The sequence below is a fragment of the Lonchura striata genome, chromosome 2 (genome assembly GCF_046129695.1).
Source record: "Lonchura striata isolate bLonStr1 chromosome 2, bLonStr1.mat, whole genome shotgun sequence".
NCBI lineage: Eukaryota > Metazoa > Chordata > Aves > Passeriformes > Estrildidae > Lonchura > Lonchura striata.
In genome coordinates this window covers 65,100,959-65,122,303 of record NC_134604.1, presented here as the reverse complement: position 1 = coordinate 65,122,303, position 21,345 = coordinate 65,100,959, and the positions used below count along the sequence as shown (strand labels likewise).

Sequence of the window (21,345 nt, the reverse complement as noted above, 5' to 3'; positions counted from 1 at the left end):
TTGTATTTTTTGCATTATTGTTACAATTGTTTAGACGTGACTGTCAAAGGCTCTATATCATATCTTGATATATCTATATCAAATCATTATTATAAACTCTTAAAATCAGCATAGCACCTTTCTCTGTGGCTGAAGTCCCTATGCTTCCTCCATGTGGGTCTGATTTCAGAGGTGCACAATTCGAGGACAATAAATTCACTTGGGAAATGGTCAGAGAGTTTTGGATCTTGGGAAGTTACAATCCTGTAAAAAAAAATCAGTAGAACCATTCCTCAGATGAGGTCTCTTATAATCTCTCCTGATTTACAATCTCTCAGTTAATGAAATTCTTGGTAATTAATAAATAAAACTCTGTGTGTCCTGCAAAGCAACACACAGAAGCAACTGTATAATTAAAAAAAAAAAAAAGGCTGAAAAAAAGGTCTCTCTAATTTTACTTAATAAAAGTGAAGGTTATTACCAATACTGATATTCTCTAACTTCATAAAAATAGGTCTCTTTCAATTTTCTTTTCTCTGCTTCTTTTTCTTGATGTAGAACTGGATTCTTCTCAATTAGTCATAGTGAAAGAATATTTCCATGCTTTTCTAGCTGCATTCATTTTGGATATGGCTGAACAATAATATATCTGAGTACTACACATAATTCATCCAAATAAAACTATTTCTAGTATTCCTCAGTAAACTATCTTTTAATCCTATGGACATAATGTCAAAGATAACATTGCATTATTTGGTCTTTCTGCTTTTAGAAACAGGTAGCAGGAAAATGTAAGACATTTATTTTTATTAGTGGAGTTATACATTCTCTGTAAAAACAAAGTATTAGATAGGGAAGATAAGCAGAGAAAAAAAGAGATAAGTATTGCACCAATGAGCATCTGTGTAGGACTTTCTGAGTTTCTCTGAATATGTCTGAATGCTTATTGTATTTGAGTCAAGTTGACACTTCCAGAAAATGATGAGGTATGCATCACTCATCCTGAAAACTCCATTTTGTATGCTAAAAGCATAAATCATTAACTAGAATGGGTTAATTTGCAGCTGACATTCTCACTTGGCTGCATTTAAAGAGCAGTCTATGCTGCCCATTGAATTTATGAAAGGTTAGCTCAATGCTAGGATCTTCTTAGGGTAGTTATTATACTCCAAAGCCTCACAGATCTCTAAAAACTGAAAAATCTGGTTTTTTTGTTTGGTTTTTATTTTTTTTTTTTTTGGGGGGGGGTGCGGATTGTAGGGTTGTGGTTTGTTTTATTCTTTTTTAAATGGGGACTGGAGTTCAGGAATACAGTATTTCAATCCATAAAGACTTGCTATTACAGGACAAAAAAAAGTCTTTTTACTAACCTGCTAAATTGAAACACATGGATTCCTATAACATTATTTTATCTTGCTCACTAACCATGGACTTTTATTGCCTGTTCAAACATTTATGGAATAATTTTATTGTGAATTTAAAAGCTGAGCATAGAAAGCAAATATAGATGGGACTATTCCTGCTTTTTCAATTCCACTGAATAAAGTATGCCAGCTCTTATGAATTAACTCTTGATTCCATGCAGTGAGAGTTTGCCGTTGAGTTCTGCTTGTGTGAAATTCTCTTAGTAACCTTCAGACTAGAAGCAGCCTTTCTGGAAACACCTGTTTTTACATCTTGAATGTTTCCTCTGTCTCCATTGCAAGCACGGCTCTCACTCTTAGCATGCAACACTGAGTATGTTGCCATAAATAGACTTCTTTTTGAGCAAGGACGTCCTCAACTGCATTGTCAAAGAAGAAAAGTGAGAGAAAAGATACTGAAGAAGCACCATGCTGAACTGGTATTCATTTCAACTATCAGCCACTGGAAACAGGTTTCTAGTCATAAAACTCCCTCTTAAATGTACAAAAGAGTCAAGGATTTCTATCAAAGACAATTATCCTGAAGTTAAGTGTCTGAAATTCAAAATTGCGTTGGTCCTTGAGCGTACCAGTGTGGTACCATGGTGGAAAGGTAATAAAGGCCAGAATGAAAAGGCCACAGCAGTAATGAGCAGTGCAATACCTATTGCTGCACAGCACTTGATTGTGACTGTGTTAGTCAACTATAGAGAGCAGAAAGTTTAATTGAAATGAAAATAGCATTACTGGTTTAGGCTACAGCCAAAGAAACTCAAGGCTGAAAGTGGATGAGTACAGTCAAAACAAACAGTAGTCAGAAAAAAATTATATAATTAAAAGATAGCGTCTGCCCAAAAGTACAAATATAAACAGTTGAAATGATTCATGTGTATAAAAATTTCATAGCTATATTTAGAAACACCAGAAGATTTGATTAATTTAGGAAGAGAAATCTGTATTGGAGGGACCTGTGATAAAATTGTATGACTAAGTTCTTTTACAGTTCTAAATTCATGATGGTTGAAGGTTGCAACTGTTTTTGTTGTTTTGATATTAATGAGAAATAACCTCTGCTTCATTCTTCACACTTATACAAATAAAGCAACTTCTCAAGTACTAAAGCAATGGTTACTAAATTTGTTTTGTTGTAGTTCAATAAGTTCAACTTCTTTTCATATCTGGAGGATTAAAATTCATTCTTAGCTGCAACAATTTATTTTGGACTATATTGAACTACTTAGCCATAAACTGTCTCAAAGGATCTCTAATTTGCTCATGCTGCAGTGAATGTAGGGTCCATAATTAAAACTTCAGCTAGTGAAAGATTTTAAAGACAAAGTAAGATTTTCTCAACAGAGATTAGAGTGCTTATGTTGGAAGACAGATGTGCCTAAGGACAGCTTACTGGTGTTATGAAATGGTTACTTGATATGGAAAACAGGCCAACTTTGAGCAGGGATTAGAACTGGGGAGTTCCCCCTTCCCAGGGCTAAATACATGGTATTGTTACTGTTACATGTACATTTACTAGTTCTGCTGCATTCACTACCACTATCATTACCAGCACTATTATTTACTATTTACCAGTATTATTACTTTTGTGAGTTTGCCTTACTCACTAATGCTTTTGGTATCTCTTAAGAGACTTTAAAATGAAGATGGACTATGTTGTTGTCCAACTTGTACTGCTATATTTCCAGAAGAATATTTGATATCAAATGTTTTGAACTGTATTCAAAAGTTCATTGCCTCTTCACAATATTTAAATATGATTTGCTTCTTTTCTCTCTCATGCTGCTTGTCAGAATATTATGAACTACTTATCGGTGGTTTTGAGAGTAAATGGAGTGCTGTAGCTTGCAACATACATATAGAATTTAAGAAGAACATATAATAATTTCTTTGTGTCTTTTTTCTATGCTTTATTCCTATTAGGAAGCTAAGCAAAAATTTCCCCCTCAAAGATCAGTCAAAGGATGCCATTAAGGAAGACATTCTTTTATCAAATATACTTTTGAACAATTTTGAGTGCCCAAATACCAGAAATTTTACCTTTTACCCCTCCCAAGAGCTATAACTATAGATATGCATTCTCCTGGAACTAGGTATTACTTGTTTACAAAAAAAAAAAAACAAACCCTCATATTGGGAAAGTCACAGACATTCTCATTAAATCCTGCTCTATCAATAAGAAAATGCTGTGTGATGTGTTTAGCTGATACCAGTCAATGTAATGGTCTCAATCTACGAAAGAAAACAAGATTGATACCAGCTGCAGAGCTGTGGTTACCCCTGGAAGAGGCATCTACCAGGCTTGGTCTCTGGTAATATTTTACCACATACAAATATAGCTGTGGCCTGCAGCTGGCCCACAAGACCCCATAATCTGCATCCTCTGATGTTCTCACTTCTTCAGTGCCCTTGAGGGCCACTGAAGCATGCAGAGTTAGAAGAAGGTTTTGCAATTTTGTCTTGAAGGTAAGCAAGCAGTACTTGCATGCCTGGCCTCTGACTGTGAATCAATGTGAAGCACTGTCTTGAATTAATTCAAGCTGCCTCCTGTCCAGCTGTGCCAAAGTAGCAAAGTCGTGCTGGGCTGTCTGTACTCTATTTCTCCAGGAGATGAAGAAATTACAAAGGGCAGTCAGGTTTTGCCGTTACAAAAATAAAAAGATAAAAATTTAAAAAAATATTTTCTCAACATTCTAAACAACCTAATATTGGTAATAAACCCCCTTGTACTTGGTCAATTTTCTAGCCATATGAAACATTTTATGATTTTAAGCTCTGCTTCAAGACTGTCATTTATAGGGGTTCATATCCTGGTCTGTTTGTATTCCTTCTATACTGATGCTAATGGAAGCTGCATTGGGATTGGATAGGTTTAAACTTTTTAACTTCTTCTGAGGAGAAAGTATGCTGAACTTTGCAAAGCTTAATAATGCCTTTGCTATGGCATTACAAACTTTTCTCTGTGCGTATCTTGATCTTTCTTAGCATGGGTGTCCTCTCAGAGGCATCCAGTGAGAAAGGATTTTTTTTTGGCTACCTGCATAGCAATCAAAGTCCATCACCATTTCAGTTTTGGATATATTTTGGGCTCATCTGTTGTCACAGAATGAGGTGCTTATTTGGCATTACTTTAAAGTTACGTCAGGTCCTAATTACATCAGATCCTTATTAGTGTCAAGCTTTGATCCCTAAGAATAACATAAAAATAGAGCAAATGTTGTTTTTAAGTATGGTTTGTTTAATAGACTTGTGTTTCATTATTTGGATGTAAGGAAATAAAAAGGCACCAAAAGACTGGCCATCTGTTGCTATGCAATAAATTGTGTCCTTATGGTTAAGTATCATGCCCACCTGCACTGTCTCTGCTGTTCTGTCTTGTATCCACTCCATGACATAGACTGATGCCCAGCACAGCGGGGTCATGATGTGATGATGTGGCTGATATTTCCCTTTAACTCTATTGTTGAAGTGTTGGGAACTTCATGCACAGGAGAAGCAGACTCTTAGAATGCCAGAATAATATGCAGAACTCTTAGACCTGTTGTAGTTAACTTGTTCTGATATTGGTGATGTTTGCAATACAAATACCCTGCTTAGGCACTTTCTGTCTGGAGTGAAACCATGTGGCTGGAATGTGTTGAAAGCTCGTTTGATCAAGCACTATCTGTTTTGAATTTGGCTAGTGTAAAGGGAGTAAGCTTAGGGCCTGAAGCCATTACAAATCATGATGAAGAATGAGAAACTGAATGAGTAGTGGGGAAGGACTGTTAACTGGGATATAGAAAATTTTGTGACAACATGACACATTTGCATTATGGCATTTTTAGCAAAAATGTTACAGTACAAAAAAGAACTCTCTAAAAGAGTTGACCTAATACAAATGATATGAGGTTATTCCACCATTATTATTATTATTTATTTCTTTTTATACTTGTAATAATTCAGGTGCTTTCCAGACAGAAAAGCTGCAGGCCCTGCCCCAAGGAGCTTACAGTCTAAAGGTGGACAATGAGAGAGACGTGAAAGAGAGAGAGAGGGTCTACAGAGCAGTCAAGAGTCCAAAATGGAAACTAACCAATCAAAAATGATTTGAATACATTGTTGCAAAGCTATACAAACTATTTTTCAATTATGACTCATATTTTCCATTTTAGTTTAACTCTATCTGCCATGACACAAAGAGGTGCGGAGGAAGGAAGTTTTCAATTTCTGGCATCAGAGAGAGTAGCACATGTGTAAAGTAGAGCTGGAAAACTCACCTTAAAGTATAGAGATGAGAGTGGTTTGCCTGGATTTTCAAGACACAGTTCAGAACCAGGACAATTTAGATCCAGAATGACATGGCTTTAGGTCAGATCCTACAGATTTACATGGGATAGATTACATCAGAAATGTAAATTCACTCTATGCATCTGGAAGTTCCTTAATACATCCTAATACAAACTACAAAATCTGTCACGGCAGGGTTGGGGAAGTTAAGAATGAAATAACAACACTTTTGTGGTATATTCAGTGGGGGAAAGAATGGTGTTGAAAGCTGGGGGTGGTTATTCTTATGTCAGTTGTAAAATGAAATTTTTAATAATGTAGGACACCAGCTAATGATTAAAAAACCCCACAATGTTTAATTTTAAAAATACTGGTTTTAACTAAGACAGTAAGTCACTCATCAGTTATGAAAAATACTATTAGGTTTCCTTTATACATTTAGGTATCTATTAGAAAACACCCAATCAGGTTCCTCCAAACTGTAAAATTGTCAAAGAAACTCCCTTAAGGCATGCTTTCTAAAACTTCTCAACAAATTGCCGTATTTATTCAAGTACTCAGGGGAATCGTTGCTTGTTTATTCCTGAAGTATCTTTCCTTTAGCAAACGCAAGTGTATTGTAAAGGCAGAAGCTAATAAGCAGCTGAATATTAAAGTGCATAGGTTGTCCACATCAGGAAAAATAGGTAGTTGAAGAAGCAGTAGCTGGGGTGATAAAGGATTCTTGGGGAGTAATCCATCATCAATTTTTAGTAAGCCACAGATATTTCTTCTCCTATAAGAAACATTTCTACAGTCTTCAAAACTTGCATTTCTAACAATGGTATCAGGACAGTCACACTTCTCTTGCTGTGAGTGAAAAGTTGTAATTAAATAATCAAATAGACCTGTTTTTCATATTTTACAGGTATTCATATTCCTTCAATAAATAAAAGAATATAATTTATCTTCTGATTCTGTATAGATTTCAACACAAGTTTCTAGCACATTAAACAAATTATTCTAATAGCTTGACGTGAATTATGCTGGCAGGAGCCACATATGATTATTATGGTGCACAGAATCTTTTAAGAACCTACAAAGTTAAATAAAAGCCTACAAGTTTCTTAAGCTACTTTTTATTTGCATAGAAAAATATTTATCATAGGAGTCAACTATCATATGAGAGAAATTCCATTTGTTGTACTTGAAAAAGATAGCTAAAAAGTTTCTGTGGATTATTGCAACAGTACAAGAATACAAGATGCTTCCATTTATTAAAAAATGTAAAACAAATTGTGAAAGCTAAAGCAGGCTACAAAACAGAAGGTCCTCATATTTTCTTTCTCTTGACTACTATGTTACAAGATCATGTGCCACAGTTGAGTACTATAAAGTGTAATTCTGCAGTAGCTAATATAATTCTTAAAACATTCCCCCCCCAAAAGCACTATGCAAAATATATATATTTGTAAATGCTTCCTCCTGTAAGCATCACAACCTCGTTATCACATAGTCACCCTGAACAATTGTTTCCTGTTTCCCATCAGAGTCAATGCTAATGTCCAATGCCTTGTCCAGCTGATCCTGCGTAGTGGCAGGTTCTGAGTTTTGTAACTCCGTTTTCTCTATTTCTGAAGGACAAATACTTCCCTCTTCCTGTGAATCCAAAGACTCACTGGTATTTTGTGACTCAGCTAACACACATTTTTTGCCAGGATTTTGGAAGTTTAATTCACAGTTCATGATCAATTCTCTCTCTTCCAGTTCATCAGTTTTCTCACATTGTTCTTCTGCCTGTTGACGAGAAACTTCTTCAGAAACTGTGTATATTTTATTTGTACTCTGCTCCACAGAGTTTGTTTTTGATCGTCTGTGAAACAACCCAAAATTTTTTATGTCTGTTACAAAATTCACACGCTTTTGTTTCTCCTGAGTAGACTCTGACACCATCATTGCTGAGCCATTGCTTACATTATGTCCTTCAGAGGCGATATTGGCTGATCGTGGGTGAATCATCGTTGTTATGTCAAAAAGGCTGAAGGGCTTTTTCTTTCCTTTCTTGTTTCCTTCACTCTCACTATTTTCTTCATTTTCTGACAGAGAGGCAGTGTCTTTGCTCATCTTTCCAGTCTGCAAATTAGACAGCTTGCTTCCTTTTAGCAAACCCAGAACTTCAAAGCGAAAGCTGGAAATATCTTGTTTTAACTCCTAAAAATTAGGGAAAAAAGATGAAATGTCAGAACATCAAAGCTCATTTGACTTTCTTTTTGAAATAAAAATTAAAAGAAAACAAACAAACAAACAAAAAAAAGGGCTTATTCTGGGGTCAGTAATAAACCTTACTCTCTTGATGTTGGCATGCATGGCATCTTCAAGGTTGAAGATATTGCTCTAGGAAGCAAATTATTTGCTACCTGAATAGCCGAGTGTAAAAAATATGCTTCACAGTTTTAAAATATCTTACTAAATTACTAAAAGACCTATAAACATAAAAATAAACACATACCTTAAAATTTTCTTCTGTCAATCCTTCCTCAGTTTTGGCATCTCTTATCATCGCTGCAACATACCTTTTAACCAGATTTCTCATAACTTCCTAAAAATATAAAGTATTATGTTGGCTTTCTTGGTATTAGTTAGAAAACCTACACTCACAGGCTCTGCTTGGGCTTTTCAATGCTTTAGGAACATGACAGAAACTATACAAACCTGTTTGAAAATTTGTTTTGCTATTTGATGGAAACTACTAATGCTTATTATCCTGAGAAGGGATATGTTGGGTTTGACTCAAGGTATGTTTCCTGCCAGTAAGGCAGAACAATCCTTGCTCATGAGAGCAAGTCTGGTGTGGTTCTACAACTTTATTTCCAGCTATTCTCTGTCAAGCCTCCTGTGCTGTGAGATGCAGTGACTCTCTGAACAAAAATGATAGTTCTAGGTTTAATTGTCTGTGACAGGTTTTCTTACGCATTTTGAACTAATGTAAACTTTCAGCATTCAAAAATCCTCTGCCAATGAATTCCACAGTATGGAGTAAGATTCCATTTCGGGGTTTTATTTTTAACCTCCGGTCTGGTAGTTTCCATTGTTGTCTTCAAAGAATCCTAGAAATTATTTAGGTTGAAATAGATACCTGGAGGCTGTCTGAGTCATCTCAGGGCCATGCCCAGTCAAATGCTGAATATCTCCATGGATGGAGATGCTGCAGCTTCCCTGAGCAACATTTTCCAGTTCTTTACTACCCTCACTGTGAAGATAATTCTCCTCACCTTACAGAATTTCCCTTCCTTTGACTTGTGTCCATTTTGTCTTTTGCATTGTTACCTCAAAATAAAATCTGGCTCCTTCTCTCTAACCACCCACTATGTTATTTAAGTCAGCAGTTATATTTCCCCATACCTACTCCAGGCTGAAATCTGAGCTGCTTATATGACAGTCCTCTAACCATCTTGGTGCCCCCTTGCTGGATCCCTTCCAGTTTGTTAACATCTCTCTTGTAGTGTGGGGCCCAGCCTAGATACTGCTTTAGATACAGTCCCACAAGGGGGCTGGAGGAGAAAAATCACTTTGCTCAAAAGGCTGCCTATACAGCCTCACTAATACAGTGTAGTACGTGTGTGGTCTTCCATTTACAGATAAATGGCAAACTGCTGCTCTGTGTTCACCTTCTTCATGATCCTATAGATCCTTGTTGTACTTCCCACATCTGCCTCTTCTTCAGTCTGGAAAAGTGCCAGCTTACCAGTTATTTCCCATATGAGATTCATTAACTACCAAGCCTACAGCTCACACCTTGTTTAACTTGTAACCTTTTTACACGACAAAAATTCAAAATAAAGCTGAAAATTATTCATTGTGAAATAATAATCTAAAAAAAAGTAGCAACTGAAGAAGGAAGGATGAAAAAGAATTGCTTACATACAGGGGATCTAGGCAGGGGGGTTATAGGGGTTAATAAGGAAGTTGTTTATGAGGAACTAAAGCTGGAGAGATGAAGAGCACGTTCTGATAGAGCATGTCAGTTCACTGTACATATGGTCCTGATGATTCCTGGCAGGCAGGAATTTGCTTTTTTTAAAGGCAATCCATGTTACAATTTTAAATTTTAAAAATGTAATATTTAAAATTAAGTTAATATTATATTGCCTTATATTAAATATAAGGCAAAATACTGGCTAGCATGTTATTGCTCTAGAAAATATAATTTTGCTCCAAAAAGAAGAAAATTGTATTCTCAAATGCTCTTTTTTTTGAACATCATAATACTAAGCTTGTTTGCTGAGGAGGAAATAAGTACAGATTTTATGTTTTTTTCCACTTATTTTCCTTTTCCACTTTCTCATGAAATTTTTCTGCATTTTTTTTCTTCATGAAGATCTTCTGAAGGCACTGAAAAACAATTGCCCAAAGAATAAACATAGGCCTTTACCTGGTATTGATGATGTCTCCTCAAATTGTCAGCTGCACGTCTCTGAAAAACATAAAAGAATAAAAAAAATATTAATCCCTGTGTGGAAGTAAAACACTGAAGCATAGAAAACAGCAGGCCTGTTTTAACAGTATCTAGCAAGCTGAGAGAAAAGGTTCAAAATCTGTTGAAAAATGACTGTGTTTGAAAAAAGCCTATCATTTGCTTTGTAGAAAGGGAAGGGTTGCTGTAGGGAAGGCAAAGTGGATTTTCTACATTTTTGTCAAAACGCTTTTATTCCTGCATCAGCATGCATGTGATGGGGCAGCCAGGTCACAGGCTGCAGAGTCCCAAGGTCAACAATCTGAGATGGAAGTGGAACAATAGATCATGTCACTCACTTGCACAGACTGAAGCATATTTTACTGAATTGAGAAAAGCTTGCCTCGCGTCACATTAGATTTTCTTGGAGGTACACAGTGAAAAAACAGGAGTCAATAGACACGAGTTACAAAAGGGAAATTCTGCATGGAAAATCATCAACATGGTGGGATTCATAAAGCCATGGTGTAAGCAAGACATTTGCTATGGCTCCTAATTTAAGGTAAAGCTAATCAAAACCTGCAACTATAAAACTGTTAATGAGAAAGTTCCCCCTTATTTGTCTGTTAAAAACACTTAGTCATAGAGAGGTGTATGGAAGAAAGAAACAGCTTCCAACACAGTTTGGTGTTGAAAAGAAGGGAGGGTAAAAGGGACAGTAACTCTGAAGAGAAGCAGCAAAAAGAAGTGTGGTAGGATGAAAGAATTGCCCAGGTTTCAAGCAGGTGTATTAAATTAAACTGCCATATCTAAGGGCTGCCCAGAAGAAGACAGGGAAAAAAGGCCAGATTTATTTTTTCCCTTGAATTCCTTTTGTCCTCAATTGCATAATCAGTAGCATATCCCCATCTACAATAATTATTCTTAACTGGTGAAAGAAAAACAGCCTTAACTTAGACTCTCATATCTGCTGCTGACGATAAAATAATGTGTCTGACCACTGATTGTATCTCTACAAAACAGAACACTTAACAGCAGTAAAACAGGGTGAAAGGATATTCAAGGGACTTGTTAAAATTGACCTCAGTTGCATAGTAAGGCAGGCACAGCAAGTTATTTAATCTCTTTTTTTTACTTTAAAGAAATGATGAACCTTTTCCCTGTACCTGGAGTCAGTTCACGCTTCAGAGTTGATTTCTTGTTTGCAATTAATTTAGGGATGCAGTAGCTTTGTGCCTGGGATAGCAAAAAATAAAAAAACGGGGGGAAATCATTATTTCCTAATCAGTCTGAAGAGCCACTGTGCTGTAGGGCTTTGTACACGAGAATGCTTTCTTCAGTACTTTTCCAGATGGTGTTTCTCCATCTATGCCTCGTAAAAGAGAAATTGGCTATTTCTTGTGTTTAAGGATGGAGGGATGGGCCAGCTTGCCCATCATCAGGGCCAGAGGGAACAATGCAGCCGTGGGAAGGCTCATAACCTCACAACATCCGAACTTAGCTGGATTTTAGGAATAAAACCCCTCAGTTTTCTTGCAGCTGGCCACACGGTGGAGATGTTTCATTCTGCTAAGAAAGCGCTAAGGGAGTCCGTGGCTAAGAGCACTCTCAACAACAGATCTGACTCACAGGTGAAAGGAAAAGCAATTTAAGGTGTAATTGAAACACACTTCAAATAAAGTGAATAACGACTAAGTAAAAGAACTACTGACTCTTGTCTTTTACAATACTTCCTGCAGCTCCTGTCTGCTCTGCTTTATTTTACAGTGAAATGTGAAATAAAGGCATAGGTTCAATTCTGTACCTGTAACAAGAACTACCTAGATAACGTTTATCCTTTTTTTTTTTTTTTTTTTTTGCAGCCAATTTGGAAAATCCCAGAAACAGAGGCTGTGGTTTTCCCCCTTAATGTAATGGCAACAAGGGATAACAACATGAAAAGATTTGTGTAATAATGTGTCAGAACAGTTCTACTGCACTTAATTGTTCTCAATCCATATCACCAAGAAGCTGAAAGAAAATAAATTTAACTGTATGTTTTCATGAACATCTACATACCTAGTCTACTGGGAATTACACCTATCAACAACCTAGCAAATTTATTTTCACCAAACAGTTCTCTATCTGGCATTTAAATATTCAAGTTCCATCTCCAGTTCCTAATAATCTTTTGCTTCCTTTTGAAAGCAGAATGAATCTTTGCCTAAACACATCTGAAAACCAAGCTATTAACTAGAAATAAAATGTCATTATAACATTCATATTGTCCTTATTTAGTTCTCAGCTAGCCTGCTTTTCTTTACTCAGTTATAGTCTAATTTATGGTTCAAAATTTGTTTCAAGTAACCATTGTTCTATGTGCATAAAGAAGTTGAAAATTATGGTTAGCAAAGGGATGAAAGTTTAATTTGACTAAAAATAGTAACGGGGTGGGAAACACGGTTCTGCATGTTGAATGCAATAGTGAAATTGAGGGGGAGGTTGCTGTCACTTTCCAAAAGGGGGCACTAATACACTTTAGGAAGCTTTAATGATAGCTTCACTAGTAATTTTAATTTTTCTGTTCTTCCTGTTTATGCCATTCCTAGCAATTCACACTGTTTGGAAAAAAGATCTCCTTAGCAGTCAAAAATTTAATAAAATTGTATTACTTATTTTGATGTGTTTTATTAAAATTGTATTTTTTATAATGCAGGAATAGAAATCTAATTGACCTCTCCATTTGACCTTAAACTGCTTAGTGATAAAGAAAATGGAACTATTGTCTAAAGGTGTGGGATATATTTTTCATCTTGACTAGAATCAACACCTTTAAAGGATAAGAACTTATCTGTGTTGACAGAGAGGCTTCCCCATGAAATTATTCTTGCTATACAAAGAACTCCAGATTATTGATTTCCATGCCAGATGGAAGGTATTATTTCTTTGCTCAACTTTCAATAAACATACATTACAGAGAAAATACAAAATGCTTACATTGACTTAGAAATGGCATCATTTTCCACTAGGTGAGAAGAGAAGGGAAAATGAGATTTTCTGTGACAAATGATAATAAAATCATGTAGGTTTCTGGGAAAATGGCGTAAAATTCTGTATACCTAGAAGAAAGGTACCTGTTTATCTAAACATGAGATTAAAAAAAAAATAAATTACTGAAGTTATCCCTGGCCATAATCTCAATTTTCACTTCTGAAATACTTAAAATTATTGGTAAAACACTTTTTGCTGACTGGTCAGATGTAAAGTAGAATGTAATTTGAGGAAAACAGTACCATTTGTACCAGTGGGACTAGGATCTGTTTTCCCATATATCTTTTTTTTTTTTTTTTTTTTTTTGAAATACCGATGGATTTTAGATGGCAAAAGGATTAGCCTTGATAAGCCTTGTGCAGTCAGGAAAAGCTCAGCCTAATTATTAGAATTATATTACTAATCTGGCTTTTGCAAAGGTGAGCTAACAAAATTAATAGAACTGATATAGCCATGGATATAGATGATATAGATACATGTACAGAGTAGCACACAAGCATGCACTTATTTCAGAATTTTAAGTGCAGGAGATAATAGCTGAAGAAAATGCTGCATACCTGGGATATGTCAAAATGACAGAATAAAAAAATGTGCTGAACTCTGAGGGGTAGAAGAGCTCTGTCTGATTCATAGCAGAGCTGAAATATTAGTAAATCACATGTACCATCCTGGCCTTCCTCCAGCTGAAGGTGTGGCTAGAGAAGCTGCCATCGGCATGGCTGAGCACCGTGTTGCTTTGGAGAAAAAGCCTCTGCCTTGAAAAACCTCCCCTTGACTTCACCACCCACTGCTTCAAGTGTCCCACTACAACAAAGGACAGAAGAACCACAGAACTGACATCTAAAAACCAAATTAATTGTTTTTTTTTCAGAGGTACCTCACATCGCTACTGACCATGTTCTTGCCCATGATAGTTTTGTTATAAACAGCAATGTAGATGATCCTCTCAAGTAATGTTCTACTTATTTTTACTGGCATTTATCTTCTTCCTATGGGCCAGATAAATCAATTCACTAGAATGTGTCCTGTAAACTATCCTGACCCTCAACCCTTTCTTTACACATTCTGCCTGCATATACTGAACTCTCAACCGTACACATATATAAATTTTACAGTGGATTCTTGACACATTTGATTTGATCCTTGACTCAGTCCTAGTTCATTATTCCTGGCTTTTTGTTACTGAGGACTTTTTGCAGAGATCATGCATAATCCTTGCCAGCTTCTTTCTGTCTATTATCTATTTTGTATCCTCTAGCACTGACTCACTCTTTGGATGCACATTATTACTTTTTCTACTGGAAAACACCATAGTATGTCACTGCTGATTAGTGCTTCCTAATAGGAAAGTTAACATTTACAGATTTCAGAACAGAATGTTTTGAAATCTGAGCTCTGCCTTACAGACAATGTGGCATCCATCCATACAGCCAATATAAGAAAATAATGTTATAGCATTTTTTACTCTCCCAGACCTGGTTGTAGGGAAGGAGACAGAGTTTATAATGCAGGACTCAGTGAAAAGGAGTAAATCCCGACAAAGTTTATCTTGTAGCTCAGAGGCCAAAGTTATTACAGAGCAGATACAAGTGAGCTAAGTCCTCTGAGATCCTTGAACAAAAGACAAAGAAAGCTCTTCATTAACTTTTGTTTGAAAGGGCATAGAGCTCCTAAATTTAATTTGTGGTGTAACTCATTGGGACAATTGAAAAATTTCTAGGAAATCAAGGCTGAGCTGTGGATGATGGCTGAGATGTGGGTGATAGCAAGTTTGTCAGAACCAGAAAGAAGTGCTCTCCCTCAGGACAAGCTATGAGATCACCGTGGTGTTCCCATTTGTTGACTGATGGTTAACCTCCTGGAGGATGTCCAGTTAACAGCACCTGTCTGGTGGTTGCATGTATCCAATGTGGAAATCAGAGCACAGAGTGCCTATGTACATCTTACTCTATTTTGGAGCTTGGGTGAATAACTGGGTCTGGAAATTGCAAAATGTTCCAAATTCACATAAACCTAATGGGGCTTGTGTTATGCTCAGGAATGAGCTGAAGAACTTTGTAGTTTTATGAGATGCCCATATGGTGGACTGAACCTGCCTGGTCAGCCACAGCCACTCACTTTTTTCAGGCAGCTGAAATGTGGTTGCCATGGTGGCTCTGCTGGTAAGCTCTCTGCTTCAGAGGAGTTTCAACTTTAATTCCAGCTAAGAATCTGTTCTGCAGAGGAAATCCGGGATGTATATAGCCCTACTGTCCCATGCACTTTATGGATTCCACTTTCAAATAATTAAAAAAAAATTATAAGAATCAACCCACTGCATGTCCTGCATCTCTCCCTCACTGATGTCCTCCATCTCAAAGAGTTCAGTAATTAGTGGTTCACATTCAAATCATAAGGAAGCTTGGTTCAGCTCCTTTTCTTCTGTTCTCCCAAGAGAGCACCTTAGCCCCTGCAGTATCTTAAAGATCTTGAGAAGGAAATTTCTGCTCTCATAGCTTTTATGCTTGAGGTAAATAATTACATATCCACTGGATATCTAAGATGTAAGTCTGGGTCTCCTTAGCCCAAGATACTTGCTTTAAATGGCACCTGCTACTTCCCTCTAAACAGAAATTTCATCCTGAAGTTGAAAACAAAAGCTTATTTGAAACTGAAATATATCAATTAAAAAGTTTGGTGTTTAGAGATTTTGGGGGATTTTAACTTAAAAGCAAAAAGAAAATTCTATTTGGAAAAACTCCTAAGTAGCTTGCTGCATAGACTCCCTATCCTTTGACCCTTTGCTGCACCAGTTTTCCCAAATCTAAGACGTGGGTTTCTTGAAGGTGGTGTTTATGTACCCTAGCAGGAGGTAGGTGCAGGAAGTAGACCTGATCTTTCTGAATCCCCCTCCTCATCATGCCATTCAGCATTGTGCTGGGAGCACCCCATATCTTTCTTTATTATTCCACTTGTCCAGGAATGAGTTTACGCCCAAATCTGCAGTTTGAGAGGGTAAGAAAACGGAAAAAGTATTTCCTTATCCCAGATGGAAGGTCTAACAAGAAATATTGTCCAGAAAGTTTAGCTGGGATGTATAAGGGTATTCTGTATATGTCTCAGTCAAACAGAAATATTGTGTTAATCAACCCTCTGCTATACACTGGCATAATACCATTAATTTCAATATCATTCTCTCAGTTTACAGTAGCTAATCATCTCTACCAAATGTTTAACAAATGGCTAGAAGCGTTCCCCACTCTCCCCCACACACAAGTACATCACTCTCTTTCTTGACTTTTTCTTTCTAACATCTCATAGTTTCTCCTTCTGTTGGTCTCTGCATTTACTTCTTTCACGTACTATAATACACCGAGATGTTTTACTCTTAAGATTATTCACCATTCATGCTAGTTCATATTATTTTAAAAATTTGTATATGAATCATTGTTACTCTCTTAAGTTAATGTTTTTTTCAGTGTGCTTCTTGTCATCTATTACTGGTTTGTTTCAAAGTCACCCTCATGTTTATTAGCTGTTTTCCTGGCTGTTTCTTTCCTGTATGTACAAATATGACATCAAAGTCAAACAGTTTTGCTTTCCCAATTTAGATACTGGCCAACAATATCAGTATATTGCAATAAGCCTGATTTGAAGCATTCTACAAAGAGGACAAAATCCATTTATCAGCATAGTAATTGTGAATTAGTTTTAGATGTTACTTTTCATCTTTACCATATATCTGTACAAGCATGTGAACTTGCTCCTCCAAGTACTTCTAGAGATTAAACTGCATTCCAGGATATGACAGCAGAAGAGGTAAGAAAATCTTATTACTCACTTATCAAGAAATAGGGAAGAAATACAAAGAAAAGGTTGATATCATAGTAATGGTCCATCAAAGAATTGTATCAGGCCCCCTGACTTCTTGAAATGGATGAAAGCTTTTTAATAAGAATCAATAGCACAAGGACCATACCCCTTTCTTTTCTCCCTTATCCACATTTGACTCCCATATTCCCACTTAATGCTTGTCCATCTGAGTTCCTAACTTGAAACATCTATATTCATGAAATCGCTATGGTAAAGAGAAAATGCCACAGTCCACAAAGTTATCCCACATAGTCTTCTTCACGTTTGAGCTGGCTAAATTCAGTCTAGTTACTGAGGTACTGACTCACTCACGGGAAATGAAGAAAATATAACTAGAGAGAATTAGATGTTGGTGGGTTAGGATGTTGCCTGAATATTTGCACTGCCAGTATAGAAAAAGTGTGCCACTGTTTGAGGTATCTCAAGCAGATAAAGTTAGGACGGAAAAGTTCAAATCTGCTTTACCCACTGTATCTACCAAAGAAAGTAAGTAGCTGAGATATTACACAGGCATCTGCTGAACCCAGGTGCAAGACTATCCTTGTGTGTCTTTCCCCCTCTTCTTTTTTTTTTTTTTTCCCTAGAAATGTCACTGCTAAACAGCAGTATCAGAATATGGTATGATTTCAGAATGGGATTCTGGAATAGCTCTACCTTTAAATTCAAGCAGACGAGTCCAAGTAAATGCTGTCACCTTTCAAATTTTTTTTAATGGGAACAGCTTTTGGTAAAAATGCTTTTATGGCAAACTCATTTCATTACATGTAGAGAGACAGAGACACAGAGAATATCCCATGATGAATACTTCATAATGAGTGTCTGGTTCATGATATTCAATTATACCTGAACTGTGACACTTGAGCAACCAACAATTAGCAACCAACAATTCTGGCACTGACAGACAAGCATACACATTTGATTTCTTGTATTTTTTATTGCTCTCAATATTTCTTGAACTATCTGTAGATGAAGCACAGTCATAGTTCATACTGTTTTGTACAAGGATATGGTGATGTTTTCTCTTCAAATACGTTGACATGAATGTAAAAAGTAATATTCTCTGCTAGAATTATTGTCTAACTCATATGCACAATATTTGACAGGTCAGACATTCTATAAATCTGAGAAAAGTAATCGATATAGCAAAGAGGAGGACTACAGGCAGAGTAAACCACACAACTTACCCCTATTGTTCCAAAACTTTCAGGCTTTCTTCTAATTTTTTTCTTGCAAAGGTGTCTCCATAACCATTTGATCAGATACCACAAAGACTTTGGGCTTGGTATGACATTAAAAGGAGTGGGCAGAGTTCCTCCTTCTTCAAAGTAACTCATCCAGAGTTTTGTTCGAGCAAACTTCCACTCAATGTCTGCATGATCCTGCACACAAGAAACACATCATCAACACAGACATTGCTGTAATTAAGGAGGTGAAATAAACCTCTACAAAAATCTGAAAAAACTAAAGCTAGAACAACCTTGAAATCCTAATGAATTGTCTTTTTAAAATACTGCCATCTTTTGACAGTAGGTCTTTAACCAAAGCAAAGTAAGCTTCTTTACCACAGTAAGCAGATATTCAATATGTAAAGTATATATCTACTTATAAGAACTTCTTTCCCTGTTACAAGCTGTTAAATTATTGAAAGTCTCTCAAAAAACAGAAAAGGTAATTAAAAGTAGACAAATACTACAGTTCTGGAAGAAATGCTTTGTTATAATAGTAGCTCACCATTATTTCTCATAGATCAGTCTAATTATGCTGCTCTGCAGCAGCTGCAACAAATCAGCAAGGCTCATGCATTTTTTTAGAAATTACCAGTCCCCAAAATTCACAAATAGTTATCCAACAAATCATAAGGCTACATAAACTATTGAGTCAAGTATCTTTTTTTCCCCTACTACTTCAGAATTCTATATTAGGGATAGGTTGTGGGGTGAGTTTTTTATTTTTATTTGAAATTTCATTTTGTTTGGAACCTATATAGCATTGTATAATCCTGCAATTCTGAAATGAAAGCTAAAGGCCATGGAAAGACACCTAAATCCTAGCAGCTGAACAAGAAGTTTAAATCACTAATGATAGATTTGGATAGCCAAGAATTCAGCTACAGGTCTAGCCCTGGCCATACAGTAAGAAAAACAACAATTCAGAAGTTGTAGCAGGAAAAGTATACTACCTACAGCCCAAGTTTTGGTGAGTGGTACTATGTTGTGATATGGTTCACTAGACTCTGACAACTAGAGTTATACAAACACAGGTGGTCAGTTTTTCTTTTGTGGAAACACTTGTAATTGCCAGATTGAAAAAAAAGGCATATTTAAAATCTTAAGACTGTGAAGCTTTCTATTGTTTGCTTTCTGAATGATCATATTTGAATTATCATATGATGAATCAGTGTTTATTTCTCTTAGTCTCTTAATAGACAGTTTACAAACGAAACTATGCCAATAGCTCTGGTAATGATAAAGACAGTTTTCACTGCAGGAGGAAACAGGACACTGTTGAATGAGAAGACATGACCTTTTGTTTGAATAGCTAGTGTCCTTGGAACAAGGGCACCCAATTTCTGTTAACTGTATATCCAAGTCAGATTAAAAAAAATAAAATAGCAGTCTTTTGAATGCTAATAAAAATAATGTATTAAAAATGTATCAGCAACAGAACAATCCTGGGGAGTATTTTTCTAAGAAGAGGTCCTGCACAGTGCAACTTGGGCAGGGCTGTAGCCCATGTCACTTGTCAGAAGCATCAGGACACCCTCTTCAGCCCACCAGCTGGTTTCTTCAGCCCTTCCCCACTCAATGTTGTGAGGAAAATTCACTCTACCCAGTCCAGTTTCTTTGGGTCTGGTTTCTTTGTCCATCCAGAACAGTGCAAAAGAATCAGAGTAAATTGCAATATTTGTCCCAATGTTCTGTCTGTGAAGTGTTTTACTGCCAGAAAATTTGAATGTAGGAACAGAGAGAGGGTATATATTATAAATGATCTAAAAATAAGAAACAACTTACAGCAATGAGTTGGTAAGAGTTATTCATCATGGCTATTAGCATGTTGAGTAGAACAACCAGAGATATTACATTATAGGTACCAAACATGGTGGCCCCAACAAATTCAGTGAATTCATGCCTTGCTTTCACATTGGTCACATAGAGATTGATGAGTCCAAATATAGACCAGAATAATGACTGCAGCGTTTCAAATAACCTGGAAAAAAAACCACAGAAGGAATAGCTGTATAATAACTACACATTTAGTTTCCAGATTGTTCAGTTTCTCCCAAAACACACAAAAGTTCTTGACTTGACTGAGATGAATGACACCTATCACAATATAGGCAACACAGAGGGAATATCTTTGCAGTGAGACAATGGCCTAGTGTTTCAAATCTGGAGCTTTAGATATAGATAATACAGAATCTATAAATAAGCCTGCAAACAAAAGGCTGATTTTGCTCAAACTGCAGAGAGATAAATATAGTTTCAGAGATCTTATGTTGGACACTTTCTTTTGAAGTACTTTGACCTTTTGCTTTAACTATTAGGGGTAGAATAAGGATCCAAAAGTAGCTCAAGTATGACTGCAAAAGTAATGTCTCACTAGAATGCTGAAAGAAGTATGGTATCCTCAAATTTGCAATTCTGGTTTGTTGACAGCCACTGACATAAAAGTTGTTGAATAATTAGAAAGACATTATTAGCATATGTTTTGTTTAATGAAGAAGGGAGACACAAAAAAGACAAGGATGCTGCTCTCAAAAGAAACTTGTGTTTTTATACCTAAAGCATATGATATTCTCTTAGAGAAGTTCGTACAAAAGCTAGGAAGCTAGTAAAAATAACAATGGCTGTAGGTAGCATATCTCTGCACCTACATAGATTGAAAAAAAATCCCTTTTGTTGTGTGTTCAGCTACACAGTACTATCATAAGAATGGTCCTGCTTAGACTGCTCCTTGAAAGTATGGAGCACACAAAGCATCATATTTTGCCATGACATCAGCTTCTGACAATGGCACCAGTACTCCCCACTATTTCCTAGATGAATATTGCTTTCCTCAATGATGAGCTCTGAAAAATTTCTGTGTGCTTTTCTGTTCAGATCACATAAAGTTTAGACCTGCATAGGTGTTATTAATATACAACATAAATATACAGTGCCTGAGAAAAGTTACTTGATTAAGGTGATATAAAGGCTGCTATTTTTATAAAATTATTTCCTCTAAGAAGGAAACCATTGGTAATAAATATATTTTTAAAAAAGCCTAGATACACAGAAGTTAATAAGGAATGAACATTTATAGCAGTAGTTTGATACAGGTTGAAGGTGAAAGACAAGAAAATTAATGCTCATTTGGAAGTATTTTGCT

At 36.2% G+C, this 21,345-nt stretch overlaps 1 protein-coding gene across 4 annotated transcripts in view; it reads right to left on the bottom strand.

The window, feature by feature from the left end:
• Nucleotides 1-5,289: 5,289 nt before the first annotated feature.
• TRPC4 (transient receptor potential cation channel subfamily C member 4) overlaps nt 5,290-21,345 on the bottom strand; it is a 129,107-nt gene continuing 113,051 nt past the window's right edge. For all 4 annotated transcript variants that reach the window (XM_021541883.3, XM_021541882.3, XM_077781425.1 and 1 more), the window contains 5 exons: nt 19,989-20,184; nt 18,162-18,356; nt 10,075-10,116; nt 8,152-8,241; nt 5,290-7,853 (listed from right to left, as the gene is read on the bottom strand). In XM_021541883.3, coding sequence (XP_021397558.2) covers nt 7,137-7,853; nt 8,152-8,241; nt 10,075-10,116; nt 18,162-18,356; nt 19,989-20,184 — 1,240 coding nt within the window. In that variant the 3' untranslated portion in view covers nt 5,290-7,136. The remainder of the gene's footprint in view (nt 7,854-8,151; nt 8,242-10,074; nt 10,117-18,161; nt 18,357-19,988; nt 20,185-21,345) is intronic.